Source organism: Dissoconium aciculare, assembly GCF_010015565.1.
Source record: "Dissoconium aciculare CBS 342.82 unplaced genomic scaffold K489scaffold_13, whole genome shotgun sequence".
Classification (NCBI taxonomy): domain Eukaryota; kingdom Fungi; phylum Ascomycota; class Dothideomycetes; order Mycosphaerellales; family Dissoconiaceae; genus Dissoconium; species Dissoconium aciculare.
This window is the reverse complement of record NW_022984963.1, coordinates 58,305-77,729: the sequence shown is the minus strand read 5'-3', so window position 1 is coordinate 77,729 and position 19,425 is coordinate 58,305. Positions and strand designations below refer to the sequence as shown.

Here is a 19,425-nt window from a genome sequence, read left to right as displayed (position 1 = left end):
GTCCCTCTCCCTCTTGGCAGGATTCAGCCTAGCACCTTATTTTGCAAATCTATAACTTTCCATATTCTCCTCGAAGGCATAGATCAACTTCTGGTGAACCTCGCGAGCCGGGAGAAGTTGGTGCTGAGAATAGATCTCTCGATACTACTGCAAAGGCCCATACGAAGTAATGACTCATGAGTCACATAGCAGCCCTCGTAAAGGTGCTTGCGTCGGTCACGCAACATAAGGGATGCCAACCAACCGCCAAAGAGCTGTTTCCTGATTGGTACATCGGTCTATCGGCCGTCGACACGAAATGTACCACCAGGTATGTGATTCCACGATGGGTGGGCGATCGGCCTAAAGTCGCGAGACATGCTTTTCTTAGAGCAACGTCCGTCGTCCTAAAATGTTCTACTGTGGGCATTTTCTGCGGGGCCCCTCCGATCGTGTTCATTCCCTCGATGCAAAACGGACGGGGAAACATGCGATCACCTTCGGCATCATGAACCAACGCGGCCGTAAGGGATAATTTCCCATGCGGGAGCGAGGTTCGTTGCGAGAGAGAGAGAGCCTACGCTGAACGCCTCGGCCCAAGTCGTCATGTGTGGCAATCGCAGAGCGTCCTGCGGCCGGGCCGACCAACTGTGCCGTCTGGGGGGCCCAAATTCGCGCATGCGGCTTGGAAGTCTGTTTGCTCACGTTCGTCGCCCTCCAATTTTCCTGACGACGACATTTCTCCGCAGAAAGAAATTGCTATCGTTCGCTTCACCAACACGATCAGGAAGTCTGTCATATTGAAGTGTGTTGTGCTCACGCGAGCACATTTGTGACGGTCCACGAGTTGTCCCGTTTGCTGAATACCTGTGCGGTATTCGTTAGCGCCGATGGCTGCGCCCGTCAGCGATCCACCTGGGCATTTCCTCGTCCTTAGGGTAATAATTCAACCTCATTTGAGTCCATGCCCTGGAGGCATTCGTCATTGATATCTCGTTTCACGCTAGACTACACCTTGACGATCGATCATCCTCGCATTGTTTCATCATCTCATTCATCATGTATCCGTGGCACGTTAGGCCTTCAACAAGGCTGGCCGCGATCAAAATATAAGATCCCAGACGACGAGGAAAGAACAGAACGCTACAGTCGAGTAGAACAAAGCCTGAGCCGCGCTCCTCCGCTCGCTGGCCTTTTTCAACTCTTTGTTTCCTCTCCCTATGTTTTCAGTGGTCAGGAAGGAATCCTGGACGAGTTGGTCGATGTGTTCACTCTGTTGTTGGAGGCTGGCGTGCAGTGTACTGTGCATCTCGCTGATCTCCAGAATGCTTCGTTCCGCCGTCCGGACTTGATCAAGCTGATCTTCGTAATGCTTGAGAAGCGCGTGGTTCTCTTCTGCAAATTGCTGGCGCTGCTCTTGGGTGAGAGGTCCGCCAGGAGCATGCTCGTTGGAACCGGAGGCCTCAGACTGCAACTCGATATCTGTTGCCTTGGCATTGGAGTTGTAGTCGCCGTGATATGTGGACACGCGGCTATTCATGGCAGACTTGGCGAGTATTGATTTGGACTTCTCCAGCTCTCTGCTCAACCGCACATCCATCATGTCTGTCTGCGCCCTGCTCGCGCGTTCCAAGCTCTTCTGCAGGTAGTACGTGATGCTTTCGCGCACCTCAGCCAGGGTCGTGGCTTGCGCCTGTTCCAACTCTTCTTCCGGCGACTTGGCCGTGATGGCTCCACCGGCGGCCCATCTTCCCAGCCCGCCAAGACCACCACGCGCACGCTTTGAAAGAGCGATAGAGTCCACGGCCTGTTTCCTTACATCCTCTGCCTGTTTGAGACCAGATATTGCGCCATTCAGCTGTCGGAGGAGGAGCTTAGATTGTGCGTCAAATTCGTCTCGTTCAGCGTTGGTTAGTGGACGTGTCCGGTCATGGCCGTCGCTCGCTGTTGCGATATGTTTTCGTCGTTGGGGCAGCGCTGTTGAAAGATATCGTGGCCGGATGGAGCGCAATTCCCGCGTGAGTTCAGCGATTCGGATATTCTACTAAGAATCAGTATCACGATGCCCCTTCGCACTTTCTGTCAGAGCGCATACAATCTCGTAGGCTTCTTGTAGGAACGAGTTGATGGTCTTCAAGTCGTAGCTCTTCTTTGTGATTGGCTGCGCTCCCTTCTGCTTGAGACAGACATTGAAGTCGGCGGTGATATCCATTGTACCGGTCTGAGTTCACCTGGAGATAATCACTTGAGAGGCCGCATGGCATTCCTGGCACTGGCTCAATGTGCGAAATTGGCTGGCGAGGTATTATGTCATACCTTGACAGCCCTGGAGAGCCAACTTGAGAATAGCAGTAAAGTCGCTCCCGAAAATCTTGGAAGTCTTATCGTACCCCGTACTTGACAAGCACCCCGTCATCGCTGAAAGCCATTAAGCGCGGGTGATCCTGCCATCTTAAGAAGCATGCATGGATCCTTGCAATGCTTTAAGCCGTTTTTCGGACCGAAGAGCTCTCAGCACATTTGTGACAGAGCTGGGATCCGAGTATTCGACCGGTCGCTGTCGGTCGCAGGCGGTCGATGCAGTGAGCATGCTCTCCCTCTTCCGATCCGATGCTGCACACCGCACAGGCTAGAGATCGACTTCCTGGTCCTACGTTCATACTTCCACCAAGGAAGTTGGCCTCTGATTAGGATCGACCGTCTGCACTTGCTGACTGAAGAGCCGCAATCAAATGTGCCCAGGTGCGATGAAATCCGAGTACATATCACGTACTGTCGGAGCATGCGGGCATATACCGCCCGTCGGCTGATGCGGCAGAAATGCAGGGCCATGATGCCGATAGCGGCGGCTACACCGCGAATATGCGCCTATTGACGTCGGAGGTCCATATACATTGCCACCTGCAATGGGACCGAAACTTTCCCATCACGGAGTAATGTTCTAAACGCCGGAAACACGTCCCGAATGCGGCTGTTTGCTTTTGATACATTAACATCGTGATAAATCTGTAAATATGAAGACAATGATACTTTACTAATCACATTTGATTTCATTCGCTCATCGGTACCTGGTCATTTGTACTTGTTACTACCAATTGAAGAAAGGTTCGGAACATCTTCCGATACTGAGCAACGATCTTGAAATCGATATAATGGAGGCGGCGCCTGAAGCGGCTAAAGCTACGGCTGAGGTACCGCAGTATTCAAGCCGCGCCAGCACGACCTCGATCTGTCGAGATGACAACCCACTGCGGGAGCAATCGCCGGGAGACCACGACGTCGAGAAAGCCTCGAAGGATCAACAAAATCTGCCAACGCCATGGTCGGTTTTCACCTATCGACAGAAGTGTTGGATCGTCGTCATGGTCTCCGTCGCCAGCTTTTTCTCCCCATTGAGCGCCAACATCTACTTTCCCGCGTTGGAGACCCTGTCCAAAGACTTCAACACATCTGAGAGCGTCATGAACCTAACCCTCACTTCCTACATGATTTTCCAAGGACTCGCACCGACAATCTTCGGCGACTTCGCCGACATGGCTGGACGGCGGCCCGCTTATATCATCGGCTTTGTCCTCTATCTCGCAGCCAACGCCGGACTCGCCAATAGCAACACTTTTGTCGCTCTGCTGATCCTACGCTGCCTGCAATCAACGGGGTCGTCGAGTACGATCGCATTGGGGTCGGCGGTTGTGGCGGATATGTGCACGAGCGCCGAAAGAGGGACATTCATGGGATGGGCCACATCCAGTGCGATGTTTGCCCCGGCGATTGCCCCCGTGCTGGGGGGCGTCTTCACCGAGCTACTTGGATGGAGATGGATCTTTTGGTACGGCTTGAACGTGATGTGCACGCCTGCTGTTGATCAACGCTGACGTCTGGTGGCAGGTTCCTGCTCATCCTCGCAGGCGCGTTCGTCGTGCCCTTCGCGCTGTTCGTTCCAGAGACGGGACGTAACGTCGTCGGCAATGGTTCAATCCCACCCCGTGGCTGGAACATGAATTTGCTAGACTACTTCAGAAACAAGCGACAACGTAAGACCGGAGGAGCCGAGACGACAGCACCCCCGCCGCGCCGACCTCTGCACATCCCGAACCCCTTGGGCTCCCTCGGCGTCGTGCTGGAGAAGGATGTCGGTCTCCTCCTCTTCTACAACTCGATGGTGTACTGCGCGACCTACGACATCATGACCTCTGCGGCCCTTCTCCTGCCCGAGATCTACGGTCTGGACGCCCTGCACGTCGGCCTGTGCTTTCTGCCCATCGGCATCGGATCCTTCCTCGCTTCGATCGTGACCGGCCGGCTCGTAGATTGGAACTTCCGACGCACGGCGCGGAGGGTCGGGTACGAGGTCGTCCCGGGCCAGGCCAACGACCTCCGGTCCTTCCCGATCGAGCTGGCGCGCGTGCAGATCGCGCTGCCGTCCACGGCGGTCGGCATCCTGGCCACGCTCGGCTACGGCTGGGCCATGGAGGCGAACGCGCACCTGGCCGTGCCGCTCGTCATGATGTTCTTCGCGGGCCTGGCGCTGACGTCGGCGTTCAACACGTTGAGCGTGTTGGTCGTCGATCTCTACCCGCAGAACCCGGCCACGGCGGCCGCCGCGAACAATCTGGTCCGGTGCCTCATGGGCGCGGGCGCGACGGCAATCGTCCTGTACATGATCGATGCGATGGGCCGGGGGTGGTGCTTCACTTTCGTGGCGCTGGTGTTGCTGGTGTTGAGTCCGATTCTGTGGGTATTGCAGAGATACGGGCCGCGGTGGAGAGAAGAACGTCGTGTCCGCAAGGAAGCGGCACAGATCAAAGCTGCAGAACGGCTGAGCGCGTGGCAGCGTCGTCATCCACGGCAAGCACAAGAGTCGGTCAGTGACTCGCCTGTTGCTAGCAAGGACGATCTCGACGTTGGGAACGTTTCCAGGTCGTAATTTTCATCGCTTAATATTGAAATAATCAAAGATCAAAGATCAGCACGAGGGAACTTCACAGTTAAATGTAACTAGGTAATGGCGCTTCTGGCAATTGCGATGGAATTTCCAATAGCGATGTTCTGTCAAATCCATCGTAAACAATCAAACCACGCAGGCTTCTCCGCAAGTCACAGAGACATGCCTTTCAGGAACGATCGCTTGCGCCGCAAAGGTCATATTTCTGATATGTGCAGCCCTCGAAAAGATAAAACAAGCTGCCGTTAGACATGCGACCCACAGAGAAAAAAAAGTGCACCAGTGTATGCAAAATCGCGCTAAACATCCATTCGTCCCCGCAGAGGTAATTCATGATCATTTCAGTCGTTAGGCAAGTCATTGCCATTTCCAAGAAATGCATTGACCAACAACAGTCATGCGCGTTTCTGCTCTTTTGGATCATCGGATATTCCTTGAGCTTTTGGTTCGGTTCTTTTGCGAATCGATATTGTCGAGCTTTCGACAGGCGTCTCTCGCGAGCATTGCGGACTGCGAGGACCAGGGGGCTGGATCAACAAGATACACCTCAGAAAGGTAGCAACCGCTCAAACTCGACAGCTCTGTCATCGAAGACGATCTAGTGACGCTACACGCGGACCACAGCCATCCTTCCAAGGTCATGAACCGTGGGCATTCCTCCCTGAGTTCTTGCCGTCGAGGCCAGGATCGCCAAAGATCTGCGGGCCGTAGCCACGACCACCCCGAGCGCGCGTCGAAAGCTGCGTGGCGGTGATGGCTGCGGTCGCCATCATCGTCTGTGTTGAGTTTTGGTATGATCCATAGTTTTGGTTATGATCGCTGTCGGAGTCGTCTTTCCGATCAGGGTCATCGTTCCAGATGGGAATGCCAGCCTCAGGTAGCGACTCGCCAGTCGGCACCCCTAGTTTGTGCTTATAAAGAGAGCCGTTGATCCCCGTGAGAGCCCACGCGAAGATGGCCTGCTCCCGGATCGCATACATGAAGTCATCTCGTCGGGGACCTCCCGGTGGAGAAGCAGCTCCGCGCTGAGATGCCAGCGCTGGGTTTGCAGGCGAGGTGGATGAAAACGCATGGCCGCTGCCAGTATTCTGACGCCGATCCGATTGCTGTGGTAGAACCACGGGCTCCGTGGCCCAAGGTGCAGCGAAGAGACCGTTAGAATATCGCGGTCTTGAAGGCCGCTGTGTTGGAAGAGGCATCAAGGGTCGCGCACGCCGGAGACAAACAACGAGCCCATCCGAGGCGCACGAAATAACGGCTTCAAGTTCAACGGGATCGTGGCGGAGAAAGGTCGGAGAGCGTCGGTCGGCGTCAGATGAGCCACCCATTGATGACGCCGAGGATTCTTCGTACAATGCCTGCCCGAAAATCGATTCGTGTGTGTCGCCTTCCCTTGTGCTCTCGCCGGACGAATTTCGTGAACGTGACTTGCTGCCGTCCTCGTCTAGGTCCATACGCCGCGACGATTCGGCTTGCTTGCCATGGTCAGCGGAATTGGTATACAAGTCCTCCTGATCGTCAAGGTCTTCATCGGCGACCCCTTCCGTGGAAGTGTCACTCGCGTCAGTCGTCATCTCCTCGTCGCTGTCGCTCTCCTCATACGATTGAGGTTCATCGCTCAACCGTGGGTCCCGGAACCAAAATCGTAGATAGGCCATTGAATTATTGGCTTTGGCATTCTCCAAGCATTTGACCGCATCTTGGACGCAGTTGTCTGCAATGCAATAGTAGAAACTGCGACCTCGCATCTCCTCTGCAGGGATGCCGACAATATCCTTGAGCCCGCTAGTGGCATACATGATGGTCAGCGTTCGCGTAAATCGGTTGAGGAACAACGCAGCTCGTGGCTCATGCTGTGTCGGCGTCACCTGCTGGGTTAGTTTCGTGGAGATGTACGACAACATGTGGTAACGAGGATCCTCCGGCGACGAGGAGAAACAACGCCGGACGAGAGGGGCTTCCAATGCTCGCTCTGCCATGTGTCAGTCAATTCGCTCGGCTGAAACGGCACGTGGCAGTGTTCACGTACTCTCACTGCTGAGTCCGCGCTGGTAAACGCTCGTACATGCTATCATGACATCGTAGACGATGGAGAAGCAGCATTCGCAGCCCACCCATTCGCCTGACTTATTTCGGATCCGACAATATGCCAGAACAGCCGCCTTGTCGGCCTTGATCTTCTTGCCATGGATGTGCTGGGCTAGGGGCAGTTCATCGGGATGGAAGTGATCCCATGCGGATGTGCTGACGAGTTCTTCGGGGGTGTAGCCGAGGACGTCGACGACCGAGTCTGATGTGTAGAGGGTGATGGCCTGATCCGAAAGGTCTAAGCCAGAATGTCAGTCGCGTAAACTCGACGCGATCATGCTACGGGTCATGCAAACCATGGATCGATATAAAGGTCGTCTCCATGATGGAGTCCCAACGGTTGTCCTGCGAGACTGTAATCTCATCCTATTGCTGAAGCCCTGATGTGTCTTCCTACAGCGCAACACTCATGCCCGGCAGTGGCGCGCGCAAGCTCAAGGGTTCCCTTTCTCAGAAATTCGGCACAGAGGAATGCGTCCGACCGGCGGGTCCTTATACTCTTAGGTGGCCAGGCTATGCTGATGAGCGGACGTCTCGATGCTCGCTGGTGTTGCAGTGTATTTGCCTGACAAAGGCTGACCTGATAGAAATCTGACGGGTGGTGGGGCAGATATGACCCAAATGGCGACGTTCACGGTGTTGGCGCGTGCGGTACTCCAACAGGGCGGGAAAGGGTCTCGGTAGTACTGTCCTTGTTGAACGTCGGCCTCGTCGTTGTCGTACGTATGTAGAGTGGCGTCTGAGGGTGGGTGTGATGGGTGATGAAAGTATTGCACAGAAACAAGTAACCGCCTTTCGAGAAAGCAAGGCCGAAATTCCAATGTTGAACTCTCCACACGAGCAATGTCACGGCCACCGGATGATTCGTCGAGGTTGGGATGTACTTTGTATGTTTGCTGGGTTGGTTGAATTGGTTGGGTTGATGGGCGGAAGTGTTCTGCGCAGGGGAGTCGAAATGACCTCATGCATGCAACTCGATGGAGAAGGGTACGAGGATGGAAGAAATGTGGAATTGAGGGGAGAGAGCGCGTCGCCGGCTGGCTGGTGGAAGCGTCGGATGCGCGCGATGAACAAAGCAGCCGCACGCTGCAGCGAACGAGAATGATGATCAGCGCGATAGTCCTGCAACAATCAACATAAGCCGCGTGTGGATCACTTCGTTACAAGGTTCCCTGTCAAATCAAATCCCGGGCGGCGGCAGGCAAGTCGCCGGTTTGGGTGGGCGATCACGCTGAAAGTTGGGATGAATGCGGCACGACGAGTGACAAGATGCGACCCATGGATACATAGCATACATACTAGCTATACTACCTATGTAGGTAGGTAGGTAGGTAGGTAGGTACTGTAGCTACTGTCGACATCTGGCCCAGGTGAGTTGTTGTTGTATATACCAATCGAGCAGAGACATGGGATTTCCCGTGGGCGTCGGCAAAATTCACCCAGTTCGGTATATGCTGGGCACCTGAGTTCCTACCTAGGTACCTAATCATGCAGGCGGTTTGGATTAGTTCTGTTCTGTGATGCGTGCCATGGAAAAAATGCACCGCGTTCTTATGATCAATTAACTCTGTGTGGTGCGGGTGTCGTGCCGTGAAAGAGGTGGAAGAGGTGGGGGGCGTCGTGTTGGGGCTCTCAATGGGCACCTGCAGCGCTACTTTCTCTATGAATTGGAACCATCGGAAAGGTGCCCGGCGAGTACATATACATATGATGTATCTTCGGCAGCACCGCCGTATCGACCTCCGTGGTTTCAAACGAGACGGGATGGCTTCGTTCTTCAACGGTCGTTCATGCAGCTAACGGTGATAGGAATACCCAGGTATGTACGATAAATACGGGTCGATACCCATGACAATTGCGTTGGACACATCATGGTCCCCTCAATGGCCTGGGCAAGGACTGATGAGAGTCCTCGGGGCACCTACATGCACCCGTGGACACACACACACACATGGCGGGTAATTAATGCACACCATCCCGAGCCATTCAGCCATCTGCTACTAAACATGGAATGAAGGCGTCTCTTCTTTGTGTGCTCGCTGACCTGGGCACCTGCAAAAAGCAATTAGGATGGGCGATCACTCGGCTGACGTCATGCCCATCTCGCCGGAGAGTCATCACGAGCAGACCACAAATACCTAAATCCAGTATGTCTGCACCTGGCACAACATGGGAACACATTGCCAGTGTTCAAAATCAGTGTCCTAGGTCCATAATGGGTTCGTCGGGGACTCACCACCTGCAGATCATTCATCGTCGCAATCATTCCCTTAACATCGCCAGCGGAACAGCCGGGACAGTCGACATGGACGTCCGGTTTCGAATCGGCCCAAGATCCGCCCTCCATCCGCAAGGCTGGCTTCGGTGGCTGCTGCTCGATGTTCGTCAATGCCGATGCCTTCACCGGAAAATTCACCGGAAATGATCGTGCTTTCTGCATGCTGGCCAAGCGTTCAGGTTCTGGAACCGATTGTCAATCGCCTCGATGCAGCCCAGTTGTTGCATTGGTGGTGAAGGTCTGTAGGAACTGATGTTGAGTCGACGGAGTCTTGAGGAGGAGACCCACCCACCGAAATACCCGATTGGTGGATTTGAGGTTCATCACACCACCCTCCGTGGAGGGAAACAGGTCGTACTTCATGTCGTGCATGATTTGGCAAGCTCGCCCGCGCGCCCACACAGCTTCTGTGTTCAGGCAGGGTTGATTCATATGATGCGCGACCATCATGCAGGGCATGATTCCCAGCGCAGCAGCATCCTCCAGGCATTGTGACATGCCTACCTCGAGCGACATTTGATCTTCAAAGCCCAGTGGTACATGTCGTCCTTCGTCGGTGGATCAGCCGCTGTTGCTACACACGGCACCAGGCTGACGAAGAGGCCAGGTGAAGGTTATACAGCATTCGCACAAAGCTGTTGACATACAGCGTAGGCTTTTCTATAGAAAAAGAAGCAAAGGCATCATCGAGGGAATCGGCGATGACATCCGAGCTGCTCCATATGCATACAGTATGCCAGAGCGTGGGAACCACGGGTTCCAGCACCACAAAGAACTAATGTCATGACCAGTAGAACTCTGTTGATGCCCAAGTATTCATGCATGCATAAATATCAACTTTGTCACGCGCAACCGTCCTATCATGCAGGTGAACGACAGATTGACCTGGCCTTTCACGGGATGAGACACATGGATACAGCCATGAGTGCTATCCAGGAACTGGAGGCAGGTAGCTATGTCTGTACAGCACTATCTTTCATTGTAAAGGCTGAAGAATGCGGAGCTGTATTAGGGTTTGGGTTAGGTGTGTTTGGATGACTAGGGTTGGCACTATCGCTTACGAATCTAGTACGACGAGAACTGAAAATCAACGTCATCTTAACAGGGACTGTAATCACGAGAGGAATATGTTTTTGCTGGACCGCGACGGTTTCGGTCAATGCAAAGTTTGTCTGCGGGAATCCATCCATCGAGGGTCGTGTTGTTGAGGTCTGGCTACAACCTGAAAGTCGACTGTTACCGTCCTGCGGCCCGACTATCCACGCTGTGAACATATTACATACACGCAGCCGCGTCTTCCAGCTACTTTCGCAAGCATACCTAGGTACATAGGTAGAAACCTTGGAAGATTCCGTCGCAACGCGTACATTTATCAGCCAGAAGCTATAGTGCTAGCAGGATTTCATTCACACATTGCTCGCTTTCAAGGTTGTCATTGTCCTCACCGACGCGCTTTGTCACACAGTACTATACCACTTGGGTAACATTGGAATGCTCGAGCTACACGCGCGCCACGCTTCATCTTCATCTTCTCAATAGGCGTGGCGTCCTTGATCCCACAACCTGCACACCCTCCCAACCATCTGAAAGGATGCCAGAATCAGAGTATTTCCCAAGGATCCAATCATGCACACGACTGGGATCCAGTAGGTGGGTCATGAATGCAATCCGCGTCGCAACCAATTGATACCAATCATAGATCACCGAATTTACGACGCCAAATTCTATCCATTTGCCCTTCCCGACAATGATCACATTTTCGCAGCTGTGGCGGAGACTGATGTATGTGGCAAGGCCTTCTTTGCGGACTAGGTGCAATCGCTGACAATGTAGCCATAGGCGTACATCTGTCGACCTCGACTAGGCGCCAATCCACCCTACGACATTCTAAGCTTCTTTCGAGACTCGCAGGAAAGTATGGCTCGGTCGGGAGCCTCGATATGCACATGCTGACTATTCACAGATGTATGATGGCTCACCGGCATCGTACAATTCCTTGGTGTGGACGAGAGATTCCACCACCGGCAATCCACTGCTCTGTATGGCCGGAAGTCGTCCCAAGCAGATCAAAATTTGTGACGTCGAGTCCGGGCATATTGTTCGAGAACTGTCGGGTCACGGTCGAGGAATCAACGACCTCGCTGTGTCGCCATTGTCCACAGACTACCTGGCCTCGTGTGCTGAAGATGGCACCATTCGCTTATGGAACCTGTCACCTGAATATGCAGAGCAACCGTGTGTTGCCCTTCTCGGTGGAGGAGGTCACAAACAACCGATCCTAGCGATTCACTTCCACCCAAACGGCCGTTGGCTTCTCTCAGGTGGTATCGACACTGCAGTTGCGCTATGGGCTGTGCCCTCACAAGAGGAGCTCGCAAACCGGCGCAAGACGACCAAAGACCCCTTGATCGTCTACTATCCACATTTCTTCTCCGAGGAGGTCCACTCAAATTACGTCGACAGTCTGGCCTTCTACGGCGATCTGATCATCTCCCGAGCCGCGAGCGACCCCAAGATCCGCAAGACAATCAACGAGATCCTCATCTGGAAGATCGATGGTTTCGATTCCGACGACCCGACACCCACGGAACCCGCCATCCCAATCGTTGGCAAAAGCACCCTTTCCTCCTTCCCCCACGAGCAGGGCTTCCATGGATTCCGCCGCATCGCGACCCTGTCGATGCCGAGCACTGAGCGATTCTACCAACGGTTCGGGCTATTTCATAAACCCGGGAAACGGCCCTTGCTCGCCATGGGCAACCACGTCTCGCGGTTCTACTTTTTCGACCTGCAGAAGCTCGAAGAGGGGACCGACATCCGCGAGTACGCAAGCAAGTCGAAGCGCGGCGGTTATCGTGGCGGTAGGAAACAGACCCGACCGACCGCTGCCGGCATCGCCACCTCCACGACAGCCGCCTCACGGTCAAGCGAGGACGTGAACATGACAGGAACACGTAAGTCAAAGCAGAATGCTAGCACACGAGAGGTCTATGCGCCCCTGGATCTGCCTCTCACATTTGCGATTGTCTCCATGGGACTCCCATAGCTGACCGGCACGCACAGCCGAAACCAACACAACCCCTACCGTCCCAGAGCGGATCCTCGAGCTCGGAGATCCCTTTCAAATGCGGAAGCCCGACCACACCGTCACCGCGGACACGAAGCTGAGCGCTCGCATGCACTTCGGCACCTCGCAGATCGCGTGGAGCCCCGACGGGACTTGGATGGTGGGCGTCGGCGATTACGGGATGATGACTATGTTCCACCGAAGCCAGGCCACGGTGGGGAAATGAGTGCGCAGCCGTGCAAGGGTAGAAGAGCACACGGCGACGGAACCTGGCTCGAAGCGCGCGAACTCGAAGAAATAACGCATGCCAATCCTTGGTTGTTTCTAGTCTACTTGTACATTTCAGAGCCGCAGCCGTCTCGACTTAAACCCCCCCCCCTCCCCCGCTTGCAGGAGCATAGAGTCTGCTTTCGCCGCGGTACAAAATTCGCCCATCGACCGACCTGTTGACGCACTTGCTTTGACGCGTAATATTCAAGGTCTTCAAAGATACGTCTCGCGAACGATATGCATTCGTGGACTCGACGCACAGGGTGAGAGGAACTCCTGCAGCAACTCGTTTTGAGTTCGTCCAGCTCTCGAAGTCTCTCTTGTTTCTAGATCGAGAGGGTAGTCGCCTACGAAGGAAGAGTCGAATGCTTGCGCAAAGTCCTGCCGGCGCGAGCCATAGACATTGGTCCGCCATCAGCATCTAGCGAGGCCGTCGGCGACAATTCGAAACCATCGCGTTGGCATCTCATGGGAATCTCTGGCCATGCAAATGGAGCGACTCGCGGTGGCGCCAGCATTGACTCAACAGATAGTGAGGTCACGGGCGGCAAATCATTGGCGGCTGCATTGTTACTGTCTCGTAATGGTCTACGAGACAAGTCGTTGAATCAGCTAGTTGAAGTCGAAATCATACTGGTACGTTATTTGAGTCAATCCGCAGATTCGCTCTTCGTCGGCGCCTCTTTCTCTGGCTTCTCGGTATCTGTGTCTTCGATCTCGGCGCTCGTCGCCGCTGTTGCCTTGGCCGCTGCCGCGTGGTCTTCAAGATCCGAGGCAGCTGAGCCAGTTGCGATTTGCACTGCCGTTGGCTCTGTTTCATTGGGCACTTCCGGTTTGTCATCCGCAGTCGTGTTAGTCTCGGATTCCTCGTTCTTCAAGTCCGGTTCTATTTCAACAACCGTGACATCGGCGTGTTCTTCCTGATCAACATCATCGTCGCTAGTGGATTTTATTGGCTTCACTGTATCACTCCGTAAAATTCCGGACGGAGGCGCGAGCTCATCCTCTTCGTCTTCGGTCGGCTTGGAGCTCGCTTTGTGGCCTGGTGTCGCTTTCGTAGCGCTGGCCTCGTCGACGAGTTCCTTCGCTGCTGCACTGGAATTGTCTTCGTGCTCCTCGGCCTCCTCTTGGATTGGAGCAGCTACGGGTATCGGCAGGCCGCTCTTGGTATGCCTATGGCGCTTGGATGTGTCACCGAGGGCGACCACATGGTTTCCAGCGGGCTCGGGCAAGGTGACTTTTTCTTCATCCGAGTCATCCGGTCGTTTTAAAACTTTGGGGGCTTGTACAGGTTCAGCGCTTCGCGATGCCAGCTCCAACTCAACTCCCTCTGCTTCCGCCGGGATCGTGTAATTCTCGGGCTGAATCATGCCATATTCGTCACAGACCGTCTTGAACAGCACGTACAGACCACTCTTGGCCTCGACGCGCCAGAACATATCCCGATGCTGGAACCAAGCATGCGCATAGATCCGATACACGCGTCGAAAGATGTTTGTGATCTCCTTCATCTGCTGCTGCAGCACCTTGTCATTTCCTCCGCCACCTGTGTTACCCGACCCGAGTCCCAATCGCGACGGGAACATTTTGCTGCTCGTCAACGTTGTTGCAGCCCAATCCAGCGTATGGCAGCAGTAGTCAATAGCAGAACAACTCTTCGGAGGATCGTGTACGGCGCACAAGTATTGCCATTCACTGGCGCGCATCTCGGGACACGTCAGAGAACTACATGCCGGACTATCGGCGAAGAGCGCAACAATGATGGCGTTCGTCTTTTGTATCAGGAACCGGCCCAACTCGTATAACCAAATCTCCTTCGATGTGTTGGCTGGCGGCCGAGCTAATTGGCGCGCGAAATCTGCATTTACTGGCACATCTGATGTGGAACCGGCTGGATGCGTGTACGAGTAGTGCAGTGCTTTGAGGTGTTCTGTCAGCTGGAAAGCCGAATCGAGCTGTTCACACGCCAGGCTGTCAGAATACATAGCAGCTCAAGTCTCTTCATATCGCTTACTTCACTGAGCTCAACCAATGGAGGTCCCTCGGCCATGTCCTCCGCCATCGTCCCAGGTCGAATGCGCCTTGAAGCGCTACCATCTGGTGTACTTCCAGGCAATTTGTTGTTCTCATCGAAAGGTCCAACGGCGGGCGAAGTTGGGCCAGTTTGATCCTCTGCTATCGGCGGCGGAGAAGGCAGTCGCGGAGACGATGATGGGGGAACTGCAGCTGACATGGCGGGCTGGATGCAATTCTGAGGAACTCAGTCGTCGAAAATCGGGAGACAAAGCTTGTTGGTGTTCAGGATGATGTGCGTTTCTCCTCCTTGATCCCAACCCTCGTTCGTTTGTGCGGTGCTGCGGCGTTCGCGTCTTTAATTTTGTGGACGCGTGAACTTTGGAGAGCAGGCGCAGGGTTCAAGCGCTTTGGTAGGGTTATCGTCACTAGGGTTGATGTCAAGCCCAACAAGAGCGTGTGGACAGAACTCCACTCGTCACTGAACTAGAGCAAAACTCCAGAAGAATCGAGACGCTTCAATGAGACCAGCGACGATAGCTGAAGCAACCCTATGCTTCTCGTGTGCGCATGGCAGGTCTGGTTGTGGCGCCGATTGCCATGATATCCTAGGGACTGCCAACAGAAAGCGAGCTGGGCTGTCAAGCCATTGCCTCCTGGAACACATGAGTACAGCGGTGGGAGTCAAATACTACGTTCGGAAGCAGGCGAAGTTGAACAATTGTCACGCGGCTGTGCACGTATCCTCAACATGTTATCGAGCAGGACGTTGGACGAACTTGCGTCTGAGCAGACTTGACGATACAAACGGTATAGCAATTCGAAGGCCGCTGCTGTTTGGTGTGAAGAGGGTTCACCGACGATGTTTGCAGCAATGAAAGCCTTCTGGAGGCCCATACTCGGCCCTGTGGTCAATCAGACAGCATGCAGCACGAGCTTTTGACGAAACCAAAGCCTGTGAATTTCCTGTCGAACCGTTGGGAAGCCATGTACCATTCCCATGATGCAAAAGCAGCAGCGTTCAGGACACGAGTACGTTCTGCTATCGACGTCCGCGTGAGGTTATGACAGACACATACTGGCTAGCAAGGATTCGCACCTCATCGGGTCGGCACCACCGACTCGTCAAAACGATATACTCGTGGGCGATCTGTTCTGGCCAAGGACTCAAGGCACGGCTGACGCTGCGCACAGATTTGCCCGGCATGCAGCAGCATCCGTGGCCTTCGCGGCGAATATGGTGATTGCGATATCCCTCTTCCTCATTGAGAGAGTGGACCTGAGATGATGCACTTGGTGGCCAAAGTCTCTTGGTCGTCATCGAGAGCGACGAGCAGCTCACGGAAAAGTCCGCCATCCGGGATTCCACCTCATGCGGATGTGGATCCATAATTGCAGGATATCCCTGTCGACATCACCGACAGGGACCCAAGGTAGGTGCAGAAAGCATCAGCATGATTCTGCAATGCGCATTGCGCAATTGCGCAGCCTAGATAATACCGAAAGCTCCATTTCGACTGCGCAGTTTGCTTGTTGCTGCCCGTCCGGACCCCGGCCTGTATACAGCCTATGTTGCTAAAGGCGTAATGTGATATTATCTTTACTGTGCATGCCGAGGATCTTGAGAAGCGGCTCTGCTCCACCGTTATGAGATTACACATAGGCTTTGTAAGAGTGACCTGGGGTGGTTCGGTGACTTTCGATCTAACAATGAGCCTCGGAGCTGTCAAAGTCTGCAGGGACCAGGACGGTTCTTGAGTTGGGGATGATCACCGACAATGGTGGCGCCCGAGTGTGCCGACATGCCTCGGAAGGATGTCTCGACCCCGAACACGACGGTGAACACGTCTGTCGTCCGCAGAGTGCGATGGTACAGATCAAAATTTGCACATGCAAAATTTATCACCCACAGTCGCCGTTGGCTAGCTCGGATTTAACGCTGCGCCTCTGCAGGAACGCAGAAAAACGCTTGTCTTCATGCGGTCTAGGAGATGAAATCACTCGCCTTGACTGCCTTACTGGATATCCACCTTTTACGGCCGTACTCGCAACATTTTCTTCTGTGTAGCAACTCGGAAAAGTGTGACGATTGTCTCACCTTGAAGCTGACACATGTTAGCCATAGCCAGATCCCTGCTACAGATGTCACGCTCGAGCTCAGCTGAAGCATCACGATCCGGGGGTGTCGAACGCAGGTAGAGTATAATGGAAGGAATGAGAGGATGACAGAGCCTGGGCGCGCGATTGCAAAATTGAAAGTTGAAAGGTGGCCCATTCTGGAGTTCTGGATCGTTCAAGTGTACCCTTGTTCGTGGTCGTTGTGCTGTGATGCATCTGTGTTGTGGTAAGGACGCAACCACAGGGCATCGATGTTGAACGGTGGCCAAATGAGCCAGCAGTCGGTGGTAATGACCTCCAAGACTGCCCGTCGTCAGTCGTGTATGATGAGGCTTGCAGCTCAATCACGGATGTGTCACTCCCTCAACGCCTCGATCACACCATATCTCCCATGTCATTTATTTCCTCACCGAAGCCCTTTACGATCCTCATACCTTCCAAGGATTGTCATGACCGTTGTCAGACGCGAGAGGAGAGAAAAGCTTCAGCCACGTGGTGCCAAGGTGGGATGTGTGGCGGCATAGAGGGAAGCCTAGGCAGGCCGTGAATAAGCCTGATGGTCCTCACAAGCTCGAATTTGATCCGGGCAACGCCTTCGTTTGATAAGAGATAGTCATAGCGCTTGACATGTGAAAAGGCTGCGTCGGCCACAGCCCGCTCTCCATGTCGAATGCAAGCGCGAGCGACAAGGGAGGGAACGACATCATGATGCGGACCTTGGGAGAACGTACTGTGTCCGAAAGATGTAACACGATGCAGTCTCCCTCTCTGTCTCTCTCTCTCCGGACTTTGAACTAGAACTGCCGATGGAACTCAGGAGCCGGAGCATACTGCGACGGCACAAGTGTACCAGAGCCGCCCACATAGTCGAATGATCGTCAGGAACGAGCGCGAGGATAAAGATATTAATGGATGGTTCAATATCAGACCGTTCTCTATACAAGCACGACGAGCTTGAGGCTGCTGGCGCCGTAAGGAATTCTCGGCCGAAGCCGAGCGAGCACGACTGGCTGTTGTCCCCACAATTCCAACGGGCCCGGTTTCCCCGTCCTTTTTGGAGGGGAGGAGAAGGTGTGGGGGGACCTCGAGAGTTCAACATGCTCAATTTCGTCAATCGGGACTCGGGAGCAAACGGGTCGCAGAATTTTTCTTTCCGTGTAGAGCGAGCTCTCTCGGGACAATTACACCGTAGTTAGTCCATGATGAGGCAGACTAAATCAGTGTTCCCGCTCCCGAGCTCGGCATGAATACGGCGAGATTATTCTGGTGCAATAGAACGGCATTCTCAGCTCTCTTTATAAGATTAATTGCTCGCATCCTTGCCTGGGTAAGATATCGACCAAAGGTAGGCTGTTTCTGTGATCGAAATGTTCTCTTGGTGAGAAATTGTTGGGCAAATCTTACCAGGGGCGGGTGAAAAGCCACCTCCACAACCTTATCTATAGGTGCTGTTTCTCCGCAATGATCATCCGCCTCCAGTCTGCAGTAGGCAAGTCTTTCCTGGGGTTTTCGCAAACGCCGAGGCTCTTTTGAGTTTGATCTGTCCTTGGGATATTCGCTACAGGCTTTGATAAGACCACGTTTGAGAAGTGACACTCATGCTTGGCGTGATTGCTGTATCTTCCTGGGGTGGTGATACATGCCTGAGGAAGCTGCGTCAGAGGCGCACTACTCGAATATGCCCGAAGCGATCGTTGTTATTGCATGGTGTGAGCTACGTTGATTAGCAGGCCCTCACGGATCTCATCTACCGTGGTATCGACAATGTCACAACCGATGCGAAACATCGGGGCTTGATTCCTGCGATATGACGTTGACGGTCTGAATACAGAGTTGGTTACGTTATCGGGAAATACAGCATCACCTGTTGTGGTACCTGTTGTGGTACCAAAGGGCATATCCGTCCTGTGTTCTCCCTTGCGTATCGTGATGAGAAAAGCCATTGTGCGACGTGAATGCTGCGAGGTGTATTTGCCTGTTGTGGAATCGCCTGATTTTTTGGTCCACTTTTATTGTTTGCACGATCGATGCAGGATGGCGCTTAGTCTGGACTCTTTGGGAGTCATAGTTTCTGGGGAGCTGCCAATTTCACAGAGGAATGCATCCTCGGCATGGCGCGCCGCAGGATCAAGGGGATCGCAGTCACATTGTGTCGACAACGCCGCACTCGAATGTGTGCTGCCGGCTAATTACTGTCGTGCGACGGTAGTTGCAGAGTGAATAAAAAACGACCATTCTATCCACCACAATTGGTATGTCTCAGCACCCGAGCAGGGAGAGATCTGTCTCTGGGCTAAGATGCAAGCTGATGATCAAACAGCCGTGGCGCGTGTTATCATTGCTAGTCAAGATGGCGATCTGGTCTGGGACAGATAGGAGCAGGCGCCGTTTGTCTCAAATCAGCAGAGTGCGACGACGATGCCGACAAACTTTCTGCCGTGATGTACCCTCGAAGAGTTCGTCACGGGGATGATCGACGTGGCTACATGCGGCAACGAAGGCCAAAATCACGCTGCGTCCTGCAAATTGGTCAATTCCTATTAGGGAAACGGGCAAGTCCCAACGTCTCTCTGTGATGGAGACAACCTCGGCGGACGATGAGTTCAAGGGTCGATCGTCGGTCGATGTCGATCTCTCAGGATGAGCACCAGTTCTGCTGCACGGCATCGT

At 53.8% G+C, this 19,425-nt stretch overlaps 7 protein-coding genes across 7 annotated transcripts; 2 read left to right on the top strand and 5 right to left on the bottom strand.

Moving 5' to 3' along the window:
• Positions 1–768: 768 nt before the first annotated feature.
• K489DRAFT_383612 (snare protein syntaxin-like protein 18/UFE1) lies at positions 769–2,390 on the bottom strand. The gene is made up of 2 exons (XM_033605648.1): positions 2,075–2,390; positions 769–2,020 (listed from the first exon to the last, which is right to left on the bottom strand). The coding sequence occupies exons 1-2, from the start codon at positions 2,189–2,191 to the stop codon at positions 1,082–1,084; spliced, it is 1,056 nt and encodes a 351-aa protein (XP_033456420.1). The 5' UTR covers positions 2,192–2,390; the 3' UTR covers positions 769–1,081.
• A 617-nt stretch (positions 2,391–3,007) lies between these two features.
• On the top strand, positions 3,008–5,075 carry K489DRAFT_383610 (MFS general substrate transporter). The gene is made up of 2 exons (XM_033605647.1): positions 3,008–3,805; positions 3,865–5,075. Exons 1-2 carry the CDS (start codon positions 3,132–3,134, stop codon positions 4,901–4,903), a joined length of 1,713 nt encoding a protein of 570 aa, XP_033456419.1. The 5' UTR covers positions 3,008–3,131; the 3' UTR covers positions 4,904–5,075.
• A 685-nt stretch (positions 5,076–5,760) lies between these two features.
• On the bottom strand, positions 5,761–6,207 carry K489DRAFT_299447 (uncharacterized protein; the record flags this gene model as incomplete). Its single annotated transcript, XM_033600378.1, has 1 exon — positions 5,761–6,207. A coding segment is annotated over one exon (447 nt), but the record flags the coding sequence as incomplete, so codon positions are not given.
• A 321-nt stretch (positions 6,208–6,528) lies between these two features.
• Positions 6,529–7,333, bottom strand: K489DRAFT_306254 (uncharacterized protein; the record flags this gene model as incomplete). Its single annotated transcript, XM_033600561.1, has 3 exons — positions 6,529–6,893; positions 6,951–7,247; positions 7,306–7,333. Coding segments are annotated over 3 exons (690 nt in total), but the record flags the coding sequence as incomplete, so codon positions are not given.
• On the bottom strand, positions 7,107–8,145 carry K489DRAFT_65169 (uncharacterized protein). The gene is made up of 3 exons (XM_033608806.1): positions 7,590–8,145; positions 7,306–7,522; positions 7,107–7,247 (listed from the first exon to the last, which is right to left on the bottom strand). The coding sequence occupies exons 1-2, from the start codon at positions 7,972–7,974 to the stop codon at positions 7,371–7,373; spliced, it is 537 nt and encodes a 178-aa protein (XP_033456416.1). The 5' UTR covers positions 7,975–8,145; the 3' UTR covers positions 7,107–7,247; positions 7,306–7,370.
• A 2,733-nt stretch (positions 8,146–10,878) lies between these two features.
• Positions 10,879–12,580, top strand: K489DRAFT_412713 (WD40 repeat-like protein; the record flags this gene model as incomplete). The annotated part of the gene is made up of 4 exons (XM_033607963.1): positions 10,879–10,933; positions 10,987–11,069; positions 11,251–12,241; positions 12,351–12,580. 4 exons carry the CDS (start codon positions 10,879–10,881, stop codon positions 12,578–12,580), a joined length of 1,359 nt encoding a protein of 452 aa, XP_033456415.1.
• A 703-nt stretch (positions 12,581–13,283) lies between these two features.
• On the bottom strand, positions 13,284–14,833 carry K489DRAFT_305144 (Mob1 family protein; the record flags this gene model as incomplete). The annotated part of the gene is made up of 3 exons (XM_033600527.1): positions 13,284–13,364; positions 13,452–14,579; positions 14,639–14,833. Coding segments are annotated over 3 exons (1,404 nt in total), but the record flags the coding sequence as incomplete, so codon positions are not given.
• Between the last annotated feature and the right edge of the window lie 4,592 nt (positions 14,834–19,425).

Bases quoted from the DNA above. Each gene is read 5' to 3' on its own strand.
- K489DRAFT_383612 (XM_033605648.1), bottom strand. From the start codon at position 2,191: ATGGATATCACCGCCGACTTCAATGTCTGTCTCAAGCAGAAGGGAGCG. The intron at 2,021-2,074 runs GTATGCGCTCTG...GATTCTTAGTAG, and splicing joins TACAAGAAGCCTACGAGATT to AATATCCGAATCGCTGAACT.
- K489DRAFT_383610 (XM_033605647.1), top strand. From the start codon at position 3,132: ATGGAGGCGGCGCCTGAAGCGGCTAAAGCTACGGCTGAGGTACCGCAG. The intron at 3,806-3,864 runs GTACGGCTTGAA...GTCTGGTGGCAG, and splicing joins GGATGGAGATGGATCTTTTG to GTTCCTGCTCATCCTCGCAG.
- K489DRAFT_65169 (XM_033608806.1), bottom strand. From the start codon at position 7,974: ATGAGGTCATTTCGACTCCCCTGCGCAGAACACTTCCGCCCATCAACC. The intron at 7,523-7,589 runs GTCAGCCTTTGT...TCATCAGCATAG, and splicing joins ACCCGTCAGATTTCTATCAG to CCTGGCCACCTAAGAGTATA.